Source organism: Schistocerca serialis, chromosome 5, assembly GCF_023864345.2.
Source record: "Schistocerca serialis cubense isolate TAMUIC-IGC-003099 chromosome 5, iqSchSeri2.2, whole genome shotgun sequence".
Taxonomy (NCBI): Eukaryota; Metazoa; Arthropoda; class Insecta; order Orthoptera; family Acrididae; genus Schistocerca; species Schistocerca serialis.
This window is the reverse complement of record NC_064642.1, coordinates 484,451,401-484,474,090: the sequence shown is the minus strand read 5'-3', so window position 1 is coordinate 484,474,090 and position 22,690 is coordinate 484,451,401. Positions and strand designations below refer to the sequence as shown.

The 22,690-nt window shown below is 41.8% G+C and overlaps 1 protein-coding gene across 1 annotated transcript in view; it reads left to right on the top strand.

Moving 5' to 3' along the window:
• Positions 1-14,500: 14,500 nt before the first annotated feature.
• LOC126482018 (putative gustatory receptor 2a) overlaps positions 14,501-22,690 on the top strand; it is a 32,638-nt gene continuing 24,448 nt past the window's right edge. The window contains exon 1 of the mRNA XM_050105988.1: positions 14,501-14,744. Within this exon, the coding sequence (XP_049961945.1) occupies positions 14,501-14,744 (244 nt within the window). The remainder of the gene's footprint in view (positions 14,745-22,690) is intronic.

The following is a 22,690-nucleotide window of genomic DNA, read 5'->3' as shown; positions in this document are numbered from 1 at the left end:
AGTGTTCTTTTTGCTCTTCAGATATCAATGTCAAAGTTTCCAATTGTTCGCTGACTTCTTTTACCATTGTGTTACGCAGTTCGTTCTGTTCTTGTATCTGTGTAACTAAAGCACTCGAAACTACAGTGCTGATTTTAGGTAACAATTAGCCCTTGTCATTACGCTCGTTTCTTTTCATTCTTTCGTGCTGTATTTCAAGGTCACGTATTCTAGTTGTAAAACTGCTAATTACTGGCGAAGGTCTTTTTAATTTCTTCCCTAATCTCAGTTTATAAACTTTGTATTTTCAGTTTCATTTCTTCCTGCAATTTTTTTCTCTTCCTGTGATTTTCTGTGCTTTTCCTGTGATTTTCTGTCCTCTCACTTCGATTCTTTCATTCCTCTACTAAGTGATATACTACTTTCTTTCTGTGATTTCCTGTTGTCTTCCTGCGATTTTCTGTTTTCATCTTGTGTTTTTTTAAGCATCTAACGAATTAATTGTAGAAAATTTTATCAGATGCTTGCAGTAGAGTTCTATATTGTTGTTCACTGAAGGTGATGTATGTTATGTTCGTTTAAAAGTCATTCACACAAAACCTGCTTCGAGGTGTCTGTTACCAGTTGTGGTGAAATTTCGCACGACTGTGTAAACTACAGTAAACTTTCGCTAGATTGTGGCGACTTATCGGCGACCGATTCCACTTCAGAATTTCCGTGTTCATTGCCCATTGTTTGTTCTGTTTCATTATACTTCGCTAAACTGGATAATAATCGTAGATCCCTCAATTTCCTGTAGTCTCAAGTAAACAGTTGGTAGTTGCTAAGTGCTCAGTGTGGTTTATCTGGTCCTGTACCGAATCGTTATTTTGTAACACATTGTGTTGGCTTGTGCTACGACGAATTCCCATAATGTTTTCCGTTGTGCCAAACATGATGATACACTATCTCTCGGAAAAACTAAATTGCTACTATGACCAAACAACCAAAAACTGAAACTGTACTGCTGTTCACACAAATGCGCAACAATGAATGAAATTCACACAGATACTATACTATGAAGTCATGTAATAAAATAACTGATAACCATCACACGAGACAAAATGCATAAAATGTACACAAAATTTTAAATCAATTGTCTGAAAAAGAAGTACTGCTTTAGTAAAGTTAGCGCAGCAATTTTTTTCTGCTTTAGAGACATGCATCGATATCTGACTATGTATTAACAAAAAAACATCGATTATCCTAGAGCTGTCGCCAAATGTAACCTCTCCACTATATGTTCCTGTATGAAATCAAGGCCAACCTTACCTCCCATTCTATAAAAGAATCTATGTACTACCAATATCATGTAACCACAGAGTGATATTCAATTTAAACTCATATGACAATCTTTGGCTAAACAGAGCCTAATTTGAACTGAACAGTAATAGGTCTGAATACAACTAGTCTTTCTATTAAATACACAACGGAAGTAAATCAGTTATCTGGCCCTAATCAGAATTTCCACCTATCTCGCACCTTGACAAGATTGTAACAGATTTCTCGAAGGCACAACAATAAACAGGAAGCCGATAGTTGCTAAGCTACATTTCTATTTCTAAATGAATATACAAACTGTTGCGTGCCACTTGATGCAGAATGGCAATGCGTAATGATAAACCTTCTTTAAACGGTGTGTTTGGGGGGGATGGGGGGAGAGTAATTATTCACATGAAATTGAGAGGTTCCATACCTTCTTTTACATGTCGCCTCTCATTTTCATCAATTTAATTAATGCTTCATGTCATTGGACGGTGGTAACAGTCCAATTAAGGTTATCGTAATGAGAGTATGTGTACCGAAAGCTCAAAATACTTTTCATTTGATTCCCGTGCATGTTGGGTGGCCTGTGCGAGGGACGCGGCACACCGCGGTTCCGGCTGGGGACTGCACTTCTGGGAATACTGAGAGGATGATACATCAATGGGCTTAAGCGCCTGGAAGAACCACTGACGTCGGTCGAGTTTTTCCCATGGTATTCGCAGGGCGAAAGGACCTGTCGCCGCAGTTTATGTGTTTACTGTTCCGGTGCATCTGGAACGAAGACTGCTGGCACCGACTGACTACATTCTCCTCATGATTCTGAGAATACTTGTGGACCGTGCCTTGCTGGGCGAGACTGGCGCCAGATGGCCGGTGGTCTAGGCAAGTTGTTTTCGCAGCCGGTCAAATGGCAAGTTCAGTGCTCTCAGCTGAATAGCAGAGGCATGATTGGTCAACTTAAACTGAGGCTAGTTGACGTCATAAAGCCCTGCTATAAATTGGAGGGAACGGTCGCTATTGGCGCGAATGATATTTTGAGATAGTGTGGGGGAATTTTGGAATCAGCACTGAATGCTGATTCGAGGTTTTCGAGGATAGTAGGTAGTTGAGCAATGTTTGCTTCTCTCTTGCGTTGCGCGGACGCATTCGGGATCTGATCTTCGTAGGAATCGCTGACGGTCTTGCGATTTAGTCGCACTTTTTCGGCAGAACTTAGAATTCTCGGACAGCCTTCGAGGCCAGGGGTATAAACAGAGTTGCTGCACACCAGAAGTCGGCGCCTTCATCAGAACATTGCCTAACGACGACCTGCTACAGATTTCAGGACTGGTAAAGGATTTTACGACTCCGGCATTGTAAGACCCATCAACTTTGTACTGAAGTCCTCAACAGATCGCATTGCTACAAGACCACCTTGCTTGTTTCTCCATGTGATCCTATTTGAGCTCTCACTACTATTCGCGATGCTGCAATATAGTCGGGAGAGTAATTTTTGATTCATTAGGACCTCCAGTCATTATCGTGAATCTATTGCATCACAGAGAAGGAGCCCCCTGTTCTAGAGCCAGCTCTTATTCTCATAATTGTTCAGTATACCCTATCCTTTAACCTACTGTTTGTGTCGATAATCATGTGCCTTTATGTTCTGATGCACAATAAATCTCATTGTAATATTTAATCCGCATATCTTTTCGTAGATATATGCAGAATCCCATTTCCTGTTGTTTATTAAGATAAAGTTCTCTTTTTTTCTCTAGATTATGATTTTATTAAATTATTATGAGTGTGCACTCGTTATTTTACCAACTAGCAGGGTCCACCATCATTTCCTTTCGTTACGGTTTGCACATAATAAATTAGGTCATAGGTAAGGAGGGGGTCGAGTGCATGACTCATTCTCATGCGAAATTTGTCAGAATTAAAGAGGTACTGACTGTTCTCCACCCCGGAACCTCGCAAAATGATATTCCAATGATTTAATGATAAACATTCTTTAAATAGTGAACTGATATTCCAAGATAACGATTTTAGAATGAAGTATGTATTAAGAGAGACAAAGTAAATCTTTGCTTAACCTTCACACACAACAGTGCTCTGAGAAATAGTAAGCTTCACAAAGTGGACAATGACTTGAAAAGGATACAATGTTAACATAGAATTTCTATTTCTACTTAAACCAAACAGTTTAATCAGTTGATATCTTAAAGCATGTCTCAGGAAACTCTGGTGGTCATCCTCGCAGCTCTGAGCAAGTTAAGTAGCTGACGAGAATTATTGTAACAAGCTAGCCGCACAAGGCTGCAGTCTTACCTCGAACTTCTTCTCAGAAATAATAACGTTTTTCAAAATTTATATTTCTTCGCTTTTCAACATACATCATACTTATCTTTGTTGTTCTTTATAGTAAATCTTTCTTCATCTAACGGATACCATCACAAATGAACACAGCCCCACTGAAACGTCCATTCACCTACCACATTTCAACTAAAAATGTGTAGAGGCAAAGACTGTGCCACAACAAGACCAAAGATTGTTGAACAGTAACGTAACTAGCTGTCTCTGTGACGTGGACATCGATAACTTACAAAAATAGAAATGACCTCCTCTTCTTACAGTGGTATACACATGAATGTGACTTCCAGAGTATAGAGTATATGTAGAATGTAATTTCTTAAAATTACATCAAGCCACTAGCTCGACAAGCGAGTCCCAGGATATCAGACATATTAATAACAAACATACCGGATTCAACAAAGATATTATTGAGATGGAGCTTAGCGGCCAATGACCTCAGCAGTTTGGTCCCGTAAGACCTTACCACAAATTTTACAAATTTTTACCTACAGAGATAAATTTTCAAATGTTTTGTTTAAGCTTATACATGTAAATAAATATGCTGAAATTCTTTCACCCATTCATACCAAAAATATGTAAAATAAAATATTTTTTATTAAAGATATTGGAAGTTGATTACGTAAATATTTATATAGATTCAAGCTAACACAGTTCAACTTTGGCAGTTGCAGTTAAACAGATTTCGAGGAAAACGAAAGAAAACAATTATACATGTACCGAAATTATTAATTTTGTAGTAATCTTAAAATTCGAAGAAAAATTTTGTAAATTAAATTTAAAATGCTGATCACCATGCGCCATTCTACTTGTTCATCTTTAATATCTTAGGCATACCGTTTGATAACATGATAGTATGCGTTTCGCACGCGTTCCCCCTGAGCTTTCTGTCTTCGTACTGATGCCGTGCACCAAACATCCCCTCTCGTTGCTACCATTTCGTAGCGCTAATACGAGGAGTTGTTCATCATCCGAGCTACTCATTTCTGCTCTTATACCAAAAATATAGAATTAAGTGACTCTATGAACGGATGGCGCACACAAAGATAACGCGTTCCGAGTGATGTGACTAAGTAGTCTACCAACACGTCAATTTCACAACACATGCAAGCAGCTGTCAAAGCCGTTTCGGCCGCTTCCAAACAGCAAAAGCTGGCACAGCGTCATAGGTCGCCGCAGCCAGCCGCTCTTGCCTATTGTGTGTCTTGACGCTCTACGCCCCCCCCCCCCGCCCCCCCCCGCCCCCCCCCCCCACCCCCCCGCCGCACCATCAGGTCGTATTCTGTCTGGCCAGGCCTTAACATGGGTTAAGTGACTCGATATACTCACGTTAGCACGTCCCGAATGTTGCCACGGGCAAACCTTAGCATTTTTAAATTTGTTGGCGATGAGAAGGAGAAAGAACTTTTAATGGTTGTATATTTACTTCCTACTCGCAAATTAGTAAAGTTTCAAATCTATCTGTTATATGGCATCTGTAAAACTAAAAAGTCTTTATAGCCTCTTGAATGCCTATGAGTTGTTCATCAGGACAGAGTTTACCTAGCAAGCTTTAAAGGAATTTCTACATTACTTGAATTTTCACAGTCGCCGTAATCTGAAAGAGAATGGTGCTCAGACGTTGCAGCTTGCGTTCTGCTCTGCTCTGCTGATGTTGCAAGTCTCCGTCGTTCTCTGAAACATTCTATACTGATACAGCTTAGATACAGACAGACATGACAATGAGGTAGGTGCAGCAGTACACTCCGAGGGTTCTTGAATACTGGCGTCAGACTGGAGGAAGATTATTGATAAAATTGAAAGTGCTCCGAAGAAAGGAGATCTGTTCCGAAGGAAATGCACCGTGCGCAGGCTCGAATCGACACTCACATATCAAGGGAGACCACTATCTATGCACATATATGTGAACACTTATACATTCCACTAAAGTTCGTTGTGAACGAAAAACAGCTTATCTCTTCACAAGCTTTTATTTATTTAATTTCCTTGTAGTCTTAGTAACATTTTATTACACTTAAGCTGACTTTTAAACATCTTAGCGCTAAATAAAGTTTCATGTTTAAAAAATATCACAATGGCGCCTTCTCAACAACAGAAAAATTTCCGCATCCTCCCCCATGTCTCACCATCACCTGAAGACAAAGGTCACAGTCACCATTACATCTCTTTTTCTCGTCCCAATAACCTCTCAGAGTAGTCCATATTACAGAGGCATCTTGCTCGCAGTTGATAACGTGTCTCTGAATGTTGCGTTGATATCGTGACCTTCGTTCCTGCACTAAACACTTAATTCGTTTATCTACAGCTCTTACAAGAAATATTTAGGAAAACTGACACAGTAATATTTCATGACAGTTGCATTTTTGATTGTCAACACTCATATGATTTATTACAATGGCCCTCTTGGGAATGAAATCTTTAATCTAACAGATTTCGTTGATACTACAGACCATTTAGAGATAAGTGTCTTTCAGAGTGTTCCATTATAATGCTGCGGTTTCTACAGTGGCCAAAAACAATATGATACTTTCACTGGTATAGCAGAGAATGATGAGGTACCACTTACTCAAGGCTAACTGTACAAGCTGTTCAGTTGACAATCGAACAGTTAGTTCGTTATGCTACATTTACTCTCAAGTTTTACTATTCGGACAAGTCTCGAAGGAAAACCATAGAAAACTCATAAAGAGACCCATCAAGCTTGTGCTTGTATATCTCTTAATTCAATTAAATTTCGTAAAACAATTTGGAAAATTGGTGGTAAAGTCTTATGGGACCAAACTGCTAGGTCATCGGTCCCTAAGTTTACACACTACTTAATCTATCTTAAGGCGCCCTAGACCACGCGGCTACCCTGCGCGCCGTGAAAGACAAAAATGCAGTTAGCAGAGACTATTCAATTCCAGATTAACCTACATGGGTTGCTGAACCGATTAAACAATTTAACTCTGGTGTTAGAGGTGCAAAATGAAACATTATACCACAGTAATCTGTTTTATTGTAACTGTGTTTCAACTTCAGCAATTGTATATCTCTTGTTTCGCTGTCAGAGTCGGAGGTAACCATAATTTTCAATTCACGACATTAGTACTCAGAGTTCGGGGACGAAGTTGACGTCGGTAGGGCGTGGAGGTGGGTCAGAAGGGAAGCCTGCTCCAGGACCGGATTAAATTACAAACTTACATATTAAACACCTACCGAGGAAGCCTCTCGTTCTCTTGACTAGACTTTACAACAGTTGCTCCTTGAACGAATACTTTCCTACTCAATGGAAAATTGCTCGACTCTCACCTACTCCGAAACCAGATAAAGATATACAAGACCCAAGGAACCATAGACCTATTAGTCTGCTCCCAACCCTTGGGAAACTTCTAGAGTGACTCCTGCTGGCACGAATTCGTCCCACCCTGTTGGACAATGATATTATCAGACCGGAACAGTTTGCATTTCAGGAAAAACTATCAACTGAGATTCAACTCCTACGGATTTATGAGTTTCTTTCTTATAACATGAATCGGTCAAACTACACGGCTGCAATATTTCTAGATATCCAGAAAGCTTATGACAAAGTGTGGCGGGACAAGCTCATAGCAAACTACACGATACCACAGATCTACAGGAATGCTACCTGAAATTAATAGACAACTTTCTACAGGACAGACGTTTTTTCGTACAGATAGAAGGTTACAGGTCTGAAACGAAGACCAAAGAGAGGAGATTCCGCATGGATCGGTGATTTTACCAATCCTCTTCACAGTCTATGTAAATGATCTACACAAATGACAACACGCACTATTAGCAGAATTTGCCGATGATACAGCCTTGATAACGAGCGGCCGACTGATAAATACCGTTATCAATAGACTACAACACCAATTGGATATTCTGCAACTATGGGCTACCGACAACAAGATAAAGATCAACCCTACCAAACGAAAGCTATTTTATTTACCAGTAAACGTCCGACCTTAGACAGAAGACTTACGATACAAAACTAAGAAGTGGATTGGACCACCAGTACCCGCTACCTTGGCGTAACGATCGACAACAAGCTAACATATAATCTACACATACAGATCAAACGTGAAAGAGTCATCCGCACCATCCATGGCCTTTACGCATTCCTCAGTAGCACAGACATGTCACTGCACACGAAACTGAGATTATACAAGGCCACGATCGTCCCCATGATGCTATATGGTTGTGCCTCATGGGGTATGACATGCAAAAGCAACATACAGACATTACAAATTCTTCAAAATCGCTGCCTCCGGATTATACTCCTCGCCCCCAGACAGACTCGAAAACGCACACTGCACCAAGAAACAGGCTTACCAAGAATAACAGATTTCATCATTAACAAAACTAGAGCACTTTTCGAAAAAATTGACACCCTACGACCAGCCACAAGGCAATTTGAAGACGTAGGAGTAGTAGATCAAGAGCCGTGGCACATAATCAAGGTGTCACGACCAATAATTTCCTAATAAATAGAATTTGAAGTAATTGCAGGTCTAAAGGACCTTGGGCCCAAAGCCTGCCAACGATAATAAAAAGATAACCTCTACCTGACCATACAACACGAATTCCAGTCATCGAAGATGGTAGCACTACCGCCACACCACACACATTAAAAAAAGTGAAGTTGTGGACTGTCTGGAAGACGGTAGAACGGACAACTTCCTTGATAGAGAAACAGGTGGACAGAACAGGAGCTGCCACTGATCGTCAGGAGATTGAACACCACCATTATACTCGAGACAATGTGGGATAGGGTACTTTGAAAAAATATTAATTGTGTAACTAAAATTCTATAACTCGGTTTCTGAAAGAATATTGGGTTGGTTCACACTTGTCATGGACTTGCCTCTCCGAATCCTCCGAATGTAAACGTAGTTTACAAGTAAGTACTCTTTATATATCTAAGATTGTCACAATTCAATTGTTGGTTGAACTGTTACGTATTTGCAAGTTATTGGTGCATTGTGGTTCCCCGTAAAGTTTATGGAAGTGTCACATATCCACCCACAGTTTCATTATTGTGGTACATTCCTTGTAACGCCAAAGATCTGCATACTGCTGAATCATTCAAAGTTCGTGTTTTAAGAGTATGGATCTGATTTTCCTCTAGGGTAAAGAGTTGTACAATCACCACAAACAATACCGCATCTTTACTAGAAGTTTGCAGCAGTCTGCATTCTGACGCACACAAATTCTACTGAAGTTCGTAAGCCAAACATCTCACAAACGCTTCTTCAGATAAGATTTATTTGATTTAGATTACGACTTTCGAATCGGAAAAATATCATTAAGGCATACTGTATTACTCTGTATGGTACATGCTGATCTGATGGCTCCAGCAAACCGAAATACTGACAGCACAAGACACAGATTAATACTCTACCACAGTAAATCACCTGTACCAGGTACTTTTAACGACAGAGGTACCGATTTACAGCTCAAAACTTACGAAATTCCTTCCTACATCAGCTACCACAGTGGTACACATTTTCATTTCAACGAGATACATAAAATGACTAATCAAAATGAAACTAGCCATTACTATCACACAATTACTTATTGAATTTATGAAAGAATATCTTTTCATCATCAAACAAAACTGTAGTTGAAAATAAACATCTCAGAAATTAAAACTTATCACTACGTACAAATTATTCGAAATTCCTGTATTCTTAGCCAAAATATAAGTACACGTATATTCATCACATTTACAACAAACAGTAATATTTTTCAGTTATTTGTTAAAGGAAAACACTCATTATTGGTGCACATTTATTTACAGACATACTGTAATATAAGAATATTCAGACCATCCTTGTGAATGAAACACACATTAACTTATACTACAACCTTACGGAGAAATTCATTACATCTTAATGTCCACAACATCATTAACCTTTCATTAATCATTGCCGCATCTGCATCAGGCTATAGTTCACATATGAGTCCAGGTCACATCAGGAGAAGTATTTATTCAAATCCTGATGTGGGTAACGCCCTTTAGTTCGGTTTGTTCCTGGATAACCAAGTAGATACGGCCTGGGACGTGGAATTTTCAAAATGGTAAATAGCCCAATGCAGAGTAGTTGCTATTTCTTGTTCTTGTTATTTAATATCGATAACTGAAGATGCGTCCTCCAGAGTACTCGTTCTCGTATATCAGAACCTTGCACCCTGAATGTCCTTATATCGTTCACTTGTTGACATAGTCTGGCCTTTTCTGTGACATTAACCAGGGCGTCTATAACCTTTTCCTCCCGCTGAGGATTCATTCGGTGCCTTAGGGATCTTATCTACCCATCCACTCCGTTGTTCTTGGCAAAACAGCAGTTCTGCTGATGTGAAATTTGTGATGCTACTGGGCAAATTTCCCCAGGTAGTCAATGCATGTGGTTTGTCTGGCATGACAATGGGTACGCAAAGAATTATTTAGCTCTGTAAACATCTGTACTACGGGATTCACTTCGGGATGGTGCCTTGAGGTAAGTATCCGTTTAATGTCCATTCTGGCTAAGGCATATCTCCAAGCAAAACATGCAAAGTGGGAAGCGTTATCTGACAGTACTGCACGTAGCTTGCCCACAAGCGGACTGAAATCGTCAAGTAACCACATTAAAATGGTTGTGCAGGTTGCTGTCTTTAACAGATAAGCCTTCACATATTTCGTTAAAACATCAAAGAAAGAAATTATATGCTTACTGTCACCTCTAGTCCTAGGCACTGGCTCACAAACATTTCCACAAACGACGGCTAGGCGTTTGTCAGATACTATTGAATGCAATGGACTCTTTCTGCCACGATTGTTTGGCTTCATCTTTTTACATAATTGACAATAGTGAATCTCTTTCAACACTAAGCCTGATGCCCAGGAAGTAACAGTTGTCTGTTACCTTTCTGACCACTTACGAACTCCAAAATGGCCCCATTCATGGTATGTGTAACATATACACATTTTTTCATAGTCACTAGGTATGAAACCACATCAGTTCTTAGCATTTTCACTCCTCCTATCAAACAGTACTTAAACTACAATATTATAGAACTTATGTAAGCGGCGATGCTGATGTAGCTGAAGCAATTGCCGCACCTTTGACTATCTACTATCTTGTTCTTGCAATCCAACCTTACTCCGGAAAAGTTGCAAGTAATATCTTCGATAAATCGATCTTATATTAGCAAAATAGCAAAATCCCCTGTTTGTTCTTCTACAGCCATTTGCTGATTGAGCCCTTGTGGCGATCGAGATGGGACATCCGCAACTACATTCTCCTTTCCACTAATATATACAGTCTTAAGAGCATACACCTATAAAGTCGATATATATCTTGCAAGACTTGAATGGAATAACTTACAATTTCGTAAAAATGTTAGGAGCTTAGAGATCACAAATACAATCGTGTGTTATCTATACAGATAAGAGTTAAAATCTAGGAAAACCCAAACGACAGCCACCGCTTCTTGCTCTGTTGACTTATAACCTCGCCCACATGGAGACAATGTCCTACTCGCCAATGCTATGGGGCAAAATGTCGGTATTCCATCAATTATGCTTGTTTGGAATATACACGCATTCAGTCCGTCCGAGGATGTGTTCACGTTATCAAACCGAATGATATAATAATCTCGAATTCACTAATGCTGTTTTTATGTTACTGAACGCTTCTTTACATGCACTTATCCACAGCCACGCTACGTTTTTTCTCAGTAGGTTCAACAATGCTTCGGCACTAAACGATTGTCGGTCTCTGTGACCGAGCGGTTCTCGGCGCTTCAGTCCGAAACCGCGCTGCTGCTACGGTTGCAGGTTCGAATCCTGCCTCGGGCATGGATGTGTGTGATGTCCTTAGGTTAGTTACGCTTAAGTAGTTCTAAGTCTAGGAGACTGATGACCACAGATGTTAAGTCCCATAGTGCTCAGAGCCATTTGAACCACTTAACGACTGATCTGGAAAGAATCAGTGGAAAAATGATGGGAGACCGAGGAACACATTTAGTGGTCCTGGATGCGTGAAAGTTCTTTATTTCAAGTACATTTTCCGAATCCTGTAAAATTCCTTTGGAATCAATTAAGTGACCTAGGATCTTGATCTTCTTTAACGTGAAATGCGATTTTTGCAGGTTAACTGTCACTCCGACCTACTTGAAAGCTTCCAGTACACGAGCTAATAATTCTACATATTCTTGTTACGCTGATGTGGCTGTCTACAAATCAGCCACAAATAGTCAGACGAACTTCGCAAGGCGGATCGTAAAACAAGTCGAGCACCCCCATTAAGGTCGAACAGAGGAACTTTGAAATGGTAGCTTCTCCATGAATAAATTAATTCTGTATCCTTCCTTGAGACTTGTCTGGCACTTATTTCCCATTAAGAAGCGCTCATTTCGATACTGGTTAGGTACTGAACACGGTGAAATTTTTGAATCGACTCTATATTTTCTGGATGTGTGCGTACTGGAACAATAATTGTACTCCCGGGCACTAGACGAGTTACTAGTGCTACTAGCGCACCAATATAGGGACTGCTCGAGGGTGCAATCAAATCCGATGAAATCAAGCGACTAATCTCCCCTTCTACTGCCGGTTTGAGCTTCCAGGGAATGGGATAAGAACTACGGCAAAACGCTTGCAGTTCGAAGACTTCAAGGTGGCAAATGTATCCTTTTACACGACCTGGCCTTCCGTCAAAGATCTTGTGATAATTATTAATTAAATTTGCTAATTGACTTCCGATCCCGTGTGAGATTCTCGGGCTCTTCTAATTTCTTAGACTTTATCATCCAAACTGCCTGTCTTTTCCATTTGTTCCAGTCCCTTGGAACACCATCAGTTACCACCAATAATCGATTTTATTCATGGCTCTCGACAGCATCGCTGATGATTTCTCATCTTTCTCAACAAGTCTAGCTGAACTTCGGATACCATCTGACTTAATGCTAAACTTCCCAGCAGAGAAGTTGGTTCTTACGTCCTTTGGCGTATACTACCCATCCTACAGTACAATCGACCATCAATTTAATAATAATGAAGAACGTGCATGTAATCGCTACATTTTCTAGCTTTAGAGAAAGCATCGTATGTATCCTCAGTATTTGCCACCGGTTGCCGACAGCTCCGACTGTTCCACAGTTATTAACGGGTAGATTAGGCAATTCCTTTTGAAAACTCCCATTATAAAAATTTATGAATGATTGTGCTGATAAACCCCTTACGTTATTTGATTTTAAAACAGCTGAGCAAAACTGAACGTGCACAGACATTTCTCTCTTTACTTATTCGGATCATCAATAAACTGACACACAATATTTTTAGCACAACGCAGTCTGACTTTCAATAATCCCTACAAAAGAATGGCCCTGACAGACAATAACGTATACCTTTCATAAATCACTTACATCACAAAAATCTTCGTTACTCGAACTACAGCAATATAGCGAGTGACAATACTGCCAGCTAAATAAAAGATTCTAACTACTGAAGTCACTAACTACTGATAGGCATAGTTAGCAAATGCAAGATTTTGATAGAGAAAAAACAGTGTATTTACCTTATAGTGTTCAGGAGTCATAATATATATATATATATATATATATATATATATATATATATATATATATATATATATATATATATATCAGTTCATGACATCCAGTCTTACAAATTTACTGTCTCTGATGGACACACGTCCAGATCATCCGCTCTCAAAATCCTCCATCTCTCTCCCCACATCCACCATTGCTGGCGGCTCACCTCCAACTGCGCAACGCTACGCGCTGTTCACATCCAACTGCCCAACACTGCAATAGCGAATATTACAATACCAACCAGCGACAGACTGCACACAGCACAGCCAGTGATTTTCAGAGCGCTACGTGGCGTTACCAATAGAAAAACCTAAACAGCCTACTTACACTTTCTTTGTGACAGCTTTTCAAAGAGGCTGTGCGAGTTCGCATTTACAGAAACAACAGAGTCCAAACCAACAGTAACTGGAAGTCCTTCAGTATCTGCTTTTACAGCTGAGATCTGTACCGTAGGGTAATCTCCGTCACATTTATTTGTATCAAATCAGAGGGCCTCTTTCTGTACCACCATTACACCTGAATCATTTCGCTTTCACTAAATAGCCCCAGAAAGATTCCTCGGCCGCTCCTCTGGGCAGCAATACGGTCGAGGATAGTTTAACGCGTGAGCCCCTCGTTGTGGAGCACGTTCATCCGTTATAATACTTCCGTAATATTCGGTGACTGCTCCCTCTAGTCATCCCTCTACATCCTTCTGTGCAAGGAATACAATAATTATTCACTTTTTCTCCCTTAACGTGTTACTGTGCAGAAGGTTTTACCGGGCGAACCATTTTTTACTAGATTTATTTGGTGTTTCTTCAGAGGACGAACTTGATTGCGCAATATCGTCCTCATTGGGAACCAACGCAAGAAATGGTTCGTCATTATTTTCTTCCAAAGTACCTGCTGAACATCCTCGTGTTACTCGACGAAAAAAAAATCGATTAGGCGCAATGACGAAAATATCCAAGAATTTAAGTATACCAACGGTGCTAAAGTTTGAACGCCACACCTCTCTGGCTAGTTTACAGAACTCGCATTGTCTCCTTCGTTACTTGGGAAGGACTGCCAGTGCAGCGTATGGGGTGCAGGTTGTCTCAGAAGTAACGTGTTCTTTTCTGAAATCGTAATGAACGCTTACGTAATGTTGGTCCAATATCTCATGAACGGATCAGTGGCGTCAAGTCTATCGACAGGAGAAGTGTTATTGGAGTATCTACCGTGGTCGTTCTTCTCACTTTGGCGGCTATTGAGCATAGCGTGTAGTAGTGACGCGGTGATGCGGGAGGTCGACCATATCGAGCAGCTGGTTGGTAAGTTGCTGCTACTGGTGACTCCATTGGAAGACCGTAGGCTCCACACGGATCTGCACAACTTCACCCACCAGCTGAGCTGCGACCGAATCAGCTACAGTGCTGCCGCACTCTTCCACATTGACAGGTCACTGCTGACGAGTTGCATCGCCGCCATCGCCATCTCCATCTACCTCGTCATTCTCGTCGAGTTCGGTCTGCCCAGTCTCAGTAAGCAGCAAGGCGATTCGTGCAGCAGTTGATCACGCAGCCACAAGCAGAAGCTCTGCCGGGAAACTTCAGAACCAATTAATACACTTCAATGTAACATAACAGCATTTTTACAGTATGACGTAATAGAAATTTCTTTTATAATTTCTAGACTGACGTCTTTAGCGTTTGAATGTTACGAAGTGTTGTACCCATGTCTAGCAGCGCCGGATTAGCCGAGCGGTCTAGGGCGCTGCAGTCATGGACTGCGTGGCTGGTCCCGGCGGAGGTTCGAGTCCTCTCTCGGGCATGGGTGTGTGTGTGTGTGTGTGTGTGTGTGTGTGTGTGTGTGTGTGTGTGTGTGTTTGTCCTTAGGATAATTTAGGTTCAGTAGTGTGTAAGCGTAGGAACTGATGACCTTAGCAGCTAAGTCCCATAAGATTTCACACACATTTGAACATTTTTGTACCCATGTCTTTGCAGCAGATTTTCTCATGAAGCTCTTGTAACTCACCTGCGCATAAAGGTTCATTTTTTTGAAAGTCTTAATTGTCGCCAGGTACGATACATAAGTTAAAAATTTGGCTCGAAGGTGGCTACAAACATCCTCTGTAACGGTACGAAAGCGTGGCGCCCTGCGACGCAACCCATGGATTCGACGATAAAGGTGTCGACATACGCGGGAACAAGGCCAGAGCTCAGAAGCTCATGTGACGTGTAAAGTGGGTTAATCATGTCACTTTGTCAACAAATTTTATGGAAAATCGGGTATTCGTCACCGTGGATGTGCCACAATATAGGAACGTCGTCACAGCCCCTCTTATTCACATTTGATTTCTTCTCTAGGCGGCAGATCAGAACCGCCTCGTTCAACATAGAAATCACGCGGATTTCCTGTGAATGATCGAGGAAAACATTTCAGACACACTCCCGCTCAGAATCGACAAGGGGAAGCCTCAAGAGGTATCATAAAGAGCTTCAACGATACCAGTCCTTTTCTTGGGACGTTGAGTGTCACACCCTTGCGGCCGGAAACTGACCTTCTTTCGCGTGTATCGACATCTTGCTGGTCGAAGCGTAGTCGAGCCCAAGGGCGACTTCGCATGGTTCTACGCTTTTGTATCGTTACACAGTAGGGTTTGAGCCAAATCTGAACTTATGTCGCAGTTGGGGTCAAGTAATGGGTTACGAAAATGTGATTCTGTGATCCGGTTGCCAATATAGAATTTAGGCAAAAGCATTGTAGCTGTTGCAGAATATCCAAGATCAAAAAACTGAACTCACTGTGTGAAATATTCCTACTAAAATACTGTACAATTTATGTAATGTCATTCCAGCTGATTATTGAGACATATAGTAAAGCCTTTTGCTGGAATTTCCTTGTTCATGGAATGTAAGATATCATTAAAGAGATAAATAAAATACGTATTAAGACCCTTTTGATGAAAATTTGAATGTAATTCATAAAGGCAAGCGCATAAATGTGAGAAGTGTCAGCGATTACTCCTTACAACTCTCTTGATATGTAACTTTTCCAGACACTGTTAAGAGGACCTGCAATTACACGACAACGTGCAATCTGATCGTAGCATTCGCACCTTTTCAATTTCAATAAAAAGTACATAATTTAGTCTTACATTTGAAAAAGAAAACGAATGTAATTTTAGGGCATTTAATATGCCACTGAAGATGGTTGCGGAATAATGATCGTATAGTGAGATTGTTTTGCTACATTTATCCCGAGTCTCATCCCAACACTATATAAAAGTAGCTGACATTCCAGAACCACCTTTACTGACGCTGTGGGACCGAACTGGAGAAAACTAGTGTAATCTATGCCAGAAGCATTAAAACAGGATATGAACCCATTTAATACGATAAACAGTTCGCACCCCACGGACAGCGTCTGTTTCAGTAAAATCCTTCTTGACATCTTCAGCGTCAGATTGTTACTTTAATGCTACAAATGTGTTGTGAAATGGCGTACTTTTATACTCAAAATAATAGTACTAATGGCCTACTGATGTTCAAATTGCTCAATTGGCAAACAAAAGCGAGAGTCTAGTACACAATTCAGGCAATAAAAATACCATAAGATATCAAATTCTAAAGGTCTCAGGGGTAAAATATAGGGAGCGAAGGGCTATTTACAATTTGTACAGAAACCAGATGGCAGTTATGAGTCGAGGGGCATGAAAGGGAAGCAGCGGTTGGGAAGAGAGTGAGACAGGGTTGTAGCCTGTCCCCGATGGTATTCAATCTGTATATTGAGCAAGCAGTAAAGGAAACAAAAGAAAAATTTGGGGTAGGTATTAAAGTCCATGGAGAAGAAATCAAAACGTTGAGGTTCGCCGATGAAATTGTAATTCTGCCAGACAGCAAAGGACCTGGAAGAGCAGCTGAACGGAATGGACAGTGTCTTGAAAGGAGGGTATAAGATGAACATCAACAAAAGCAAAACGAGGATAACGGAATGTAGTCGAATTAAGTCGGGTAATGCTGAGGAATTAGATTAGGAAATGAGACACTTAAAGTAGTAAAGGAGTTTTGCTGTTTGGGGAGGAAAATAACTGATGATGGTCGAAGTAGAGAGGATATAAAATGTAGACTGGCAATGGCAAGGAAAGCGCTTCTGAAGAAATGAAATTTGTTAACATGGAGTATAGATTTAAGTGTCAGGAAGTCGTTTCTGAAAATATTTGTATGGAGTGTAGCCATGTATGGAAGTGAAACATGGACGATAAATAGTTTGGACAAGAAGAGAATAGAAGCTTTCGAAATGTAGCGCTACAGAAGAATGCTGAAGATTAGATGGGTAGATCACATAACTAATGAGGAGGTATTGAATAGAATTGGGGGGGGGGGGAGGAGAGGAGTTGGTGGCACAACTTGACAAGAAGAAGGGACATGTTCTGAGCCATCAAGGGATCACAAATTTAGCATGGGAGGGTAACGTGGAGGGTAAAAATTGTAGAGGGAGACCAAGAGATGAATACACTAAGCAGATTCAGAAGGATGTAGGTTGCAGTAAGTACTGGGAGATGAAGAAGCTTGCACAGGATAGAGTAGCATGGAAAGCTGCATCAAACCAGTCTCACGACTGAAGACAACATCATCATCATCATCATCGTCAGAAAGTACCACGCTATAATATTGCTAGAAGTTTCATCTGTGGAATTACAAGAGCTAATTAATTTTAAATTCACTTCAAAGGCCAATTATGAAGAATTTTATTCTCATTCGTATGTGTTTAGAGGAAGGAACGTTAGAATATTCCACCGTAACACAATATTAAGTGAAAAGAGGTGGAAATTGGAGAATCTCAGGCTTTTAAGGTATTCTTCACACATAATCAACTTTACTCAATTTCGTTACTGCCTGAATATCGTATATGGGTTCTACAACTCAACCGCAACTCAATTGAAGAGTACACCATCAGCTGCACTATTAGACAAAGTACATTATGTATAGACAGTGGTGCTGATTATTTTCAGTGCACCACCTTAGCTTGTTCCGTTACACGGTAGAAATTAAATGATGGCATACTATATAGTAAACATAAGTACTATCATAATGATTTTGATGAAAGGATACTCCCAAGCCAGAGAAAACCTCAATTTGACCTTTTGGAATATAAGAATTACTACTTCCGTTTTTACTTATTTTTTACAAATCATATAAGTTTTACGGGTACAATTAGGAGAACAAATCCTATAAATAACGGTTCCAATATTTAACACCACAAAACTCAGCAAATTGCAGTTGATCACTTGTCAGAGAAATACAACGTTTGTTTTATTGAAAAAGCTCTAAGATTTCGTAAAAAAGTTCATCGGAACTACTTTTCAGCGCGCTCTCTCAAATTTCCGGCGTATGTACATCAGTGTCACTGAACTGTAGCTGCATTTCTTCCGTTCCGAGTGAACTTGTTGGTTTTCGTGGCAGCGTGTAAATGTATTTAGCATTAATTTCTTTCTAATGTCATTCCAGATGTACATGGGAGAGAGCTATCATTGGCATAGTAAGTTACTCTTGGTGAGGATGATGTATCAAAGCGTTCATGATGTATCCAGTGATTGACTGCAGGAATGCGAAATATTTCTGTCGCGAATCCTTCCAGATAACCTACTCGATCATAGTAAAAGCGCTTCAGCTCTGTAATATTTTCTCAACGCAATATGGTGATATTTGTAACTGAAGCATGTTGAAGCGGCATTTGCTAATTTTTCTATTCTGATTTGCTTGACATCAGTTCACCAATCTCCATCCCCCTATATCCTTTGAGTTCAGACAGTTCTCTTGCGTACACTCCAAAATATTGTTGAGTTTTTGAGACTTAACTTCCCATTTATAAAATCTTCAAGTGATTTTCATCCTCTCATCTCCTTTTAGTTCAGACAATTCTTTTGTGTGTACCACAAAACATTGTTGTGTTCTTGACACTTATCTTCCTGTATCGTACTGTCATCATTGGATGAGATTGTAATCATCCAACAATAAAAAAAAAGCTTTTAAGTTGTTGACATTACAACACATCCTGTAGAGTTCTCTGAGAACTACATAGACCAGGATGTTCTTAAACTCACTCAGTTTATGTATATAGTTATGTTCTGTTATGGTAAGTTCAGTGGACACTAAAAATTCGTCCAGGTGCTATCTGGGCAGCTCACGGAAGCCGAACGACCTGTGTCAATGGCGTGTAGACTGCCAGCTAGGGGAGAATACTGAGCGAATTGCGGCGGACATGGAAGCTAGCCAGCGCGGGGGAACGACATAGCCCCAAGTCTGCATACGGAGCACAATGAAATCACAGAAGCTGGGAGATATAGTCATACTAGCGATAAAGAAGAACGTTGTAAGGAGGCCTATGCACTGCGCAATAATAAATATACAGGTTCCATACCTTAAAAAAAGAGCCTCTGAAAGGTGAAAATATGGAAGCCTGAGTCACTAGTAGAGATGACGGCGAGAGAACACCACGACACGACGTTATTTCCATACCCACAGCCGCAGAACGCACGGGAAGCGCCAGCAAAAATACCCAAGCTTTTTAACAAATAAATGATAATTAATTGAAACGCTCAGCTGCCAACAGGTGTTGTTGATACACCTCGATGGGGACTGCTGAAAATGTGTGCCCCGACCGGGAATCGAACCCAGGATCTGTTGCTTACACAGCAGACGCTCTATCCATCTGAGCGACCGAGGACACACACGAATAGCGCGACTGCAGGGACTTATCCCTTGCATGCTTCCCGCAGGAGCTACATTCCCAACTATCCACAGTCTATATACGTAATGTACATAACAGGTATTTGCCCGTCCACTCATTACTCGCGCACTCTAAAGTGACGATTACCGTAAGATTTCAGGCAACCTGTGGGCATTCGCACGGACGAAGGTCAATGGCTGGGTAGTCTTTAACTATATATAAAACTTTTCTCGAAAGAACAGATATCATTGATGACCGTGCAGCTTCTCTAGAATAAATGATAATTAATTGAAACCCTCAGCTGCCGACAGGTGTTGTTGATATACCTCGATGGGGAGAGCTGAAAATGGGTGCCCCTATCGGGATTGGAACCCGAGATCTCCTGCTTACATGGCAGACGTGCTATTCATCTGAGCCACCGAGGACACAGATGAATAGTGCCACTGCAGTGACTTACCCCTTGCACTCGTCTGTGCGAATGCACACAGGTTGCCTGAACTCTTACGGGAATCATTGCCTTAATGAGCGCGAGTAAGGAATGGATGGGCAAACATATGTTAGGTAAAAAATGGCTCTGAGAACTATGGGACTAAACTACTGAGGTCATCAGTGCCCTAGAACTTAGAACTACTTAAACCTGACTAACCTAAGGACATCACACACAACCATGCCCGAGGCAGGATTCGAACCTGCGACCGTAGTGGTCGCGCGTTTCCAGACTGTAGCGCCTAGAACTGATCGGCCACTACGGCCGGCTCTGTTAGGTACATTATGTGTGTAATTTGTGGACAGTTGGGAATGTGGGTCTCACGGGAAACCTGCAAGGGATAAGTTCCTGTAGTCGCAGTACTGTAGGTGCCCTCAGGTCCCGGTCGCCTATGGTGGACTGGATGGCCGAGCGGTGACCTCTCCAGTTGTCAAGATGCTAGGAAATGACTGTGGACGTGTCAGAAACGCCAAAGAAAAATTATTAATTCATAAAACCTTTATTCCTGCCGAGTACAATGTGGCCCGCATAACACAGGCTGGCTGAGCTTGGTGATATCAACGACTTTCCTTGAGTCCTCGCTGACTCGTAGCGATGACACCAGCTCCGGGCCGCACAGTCTTGCTAGCGCAGCGCCGCGTGCTGTGACGTAGCGGAGGAATATCCTTACTTCATAATTCGGCCGGCTCGGCGGTGGACAGCGGGAGGCTCCTGGTTGGAGTCCCAGCGCTGTCGGCACGAGAGGCGTTCTCGTAGTGCGGAGTGTACTCCATCCTACCCCGTCTTCTTCCCTGCTCCTCCTGGAGGCTCGTCCGCGGTGGACGGGTGGAACGGGCTGCAGTCCACCCGCGTCGTCGGCTCACCCGGTTGTTATGGCGGATGCACAGGGTCTAGGCCCCACACGATCTCGATGATGGCTCACTGATGTGGTTAGCATTGGCGGCGAGCGAGTCTGCCGCGATGTCTGCTAATCCTGGGTTGATGATTGACAGCTGCAGCGGAGAGGACCAGAGCTAGTACTGTCCCCTCACGTCTGCTGCTGGATGGGCCACCCTTACTGTAACATCTCCTTAATAATGATTAACATGTCGATCACCGAGCTGAGCGCTATGCAGCGACCCAATACGCATCTAACTGTAAGTCTAACTGCGAGTGCCTTGTTGCTATCAAAGCTGGCGTATTTAAAGGAAGCACGAGCGACGTCCTGACGTCATGCTCGTTTGTAATGAACGCATTCGTTCCACTTATACTGCTGATTCATCTGTCGTACTCGCCCCTTAGGGCGACAGAGTTACGTGTTGTTACGGCAGACTTACGCAAAGTTGTGAAATGCAGTACAGCTGACGCTATATCCCTGTCTTGCACTCTACAAAAGCCTCCGTCCAACACAAACCTGCAGGCTAAGCAGCTTGCTCTCGCCTGTTGTGTATAACCAGGCCATTGCCCCGGCGTGACGACACATTCCATACATGTGCAATCGTCTTACCTCTAGGCTAACCTACTGCCTGTGGCTCTCGGCATAGGCAACGAAACTGTGACCATTTTCCACGTTTCCAACTTTTTACTATTCCGCGACACTACAGTATTCATCTGTGTCCTCTGTGGCTCAGATGGATAGAGCGTCTGCCATGTAAGCAGGAGATCGCAGGTTCGAGTCCCAGTCGGGGCACACCTTTACAGCTGCCCCCATCGAGGTTTATCAACAATACCTGTCGGCAGCTGAGGGTTTCAATTTATTATCATATATTCTAGAGGAGCTGGATGGTCATCAATGATATCTGTTCTTTCGAGAACAGTTACTATCTTCATATATATTGTTAACAAATGTCTGATAGCTGGGTGCGGGCTGCTGACAGTCCAGTGTGTAGTCTCAGCCCTTGTGCCATTCGCAACTATCTAGTGGGAGTGCAGGCTATTGAGGTCGACCCTCGGCACGTCTAGCTTTTGTTCATCATCTGTGGAGACATAAGTTCGACCGGATGGACGCTGGTGCCGCCAGCTGCACTGCTGACTTAAGAGACACCGTTGATGGGGCAGAGAAGCCACCGTCAACCCAGAGGCCCCAGCAGGCTAACCTGTGTGACCAGGATTATGTCCTTTATCCGCCTTCTCGAGGAAGTGTCACTCATGACACCAGTGCAAAGGAGAGATAAGTAGGCTGACTGGACGTGGGTTGGGTTGTCTGCCAAAGGTGGGGTTTGTTTACTGCAGCAGAAGCAGGTAAAGGTGAAGATACAACAACTCCCCTTTTGTTCTCTACTAATTCAT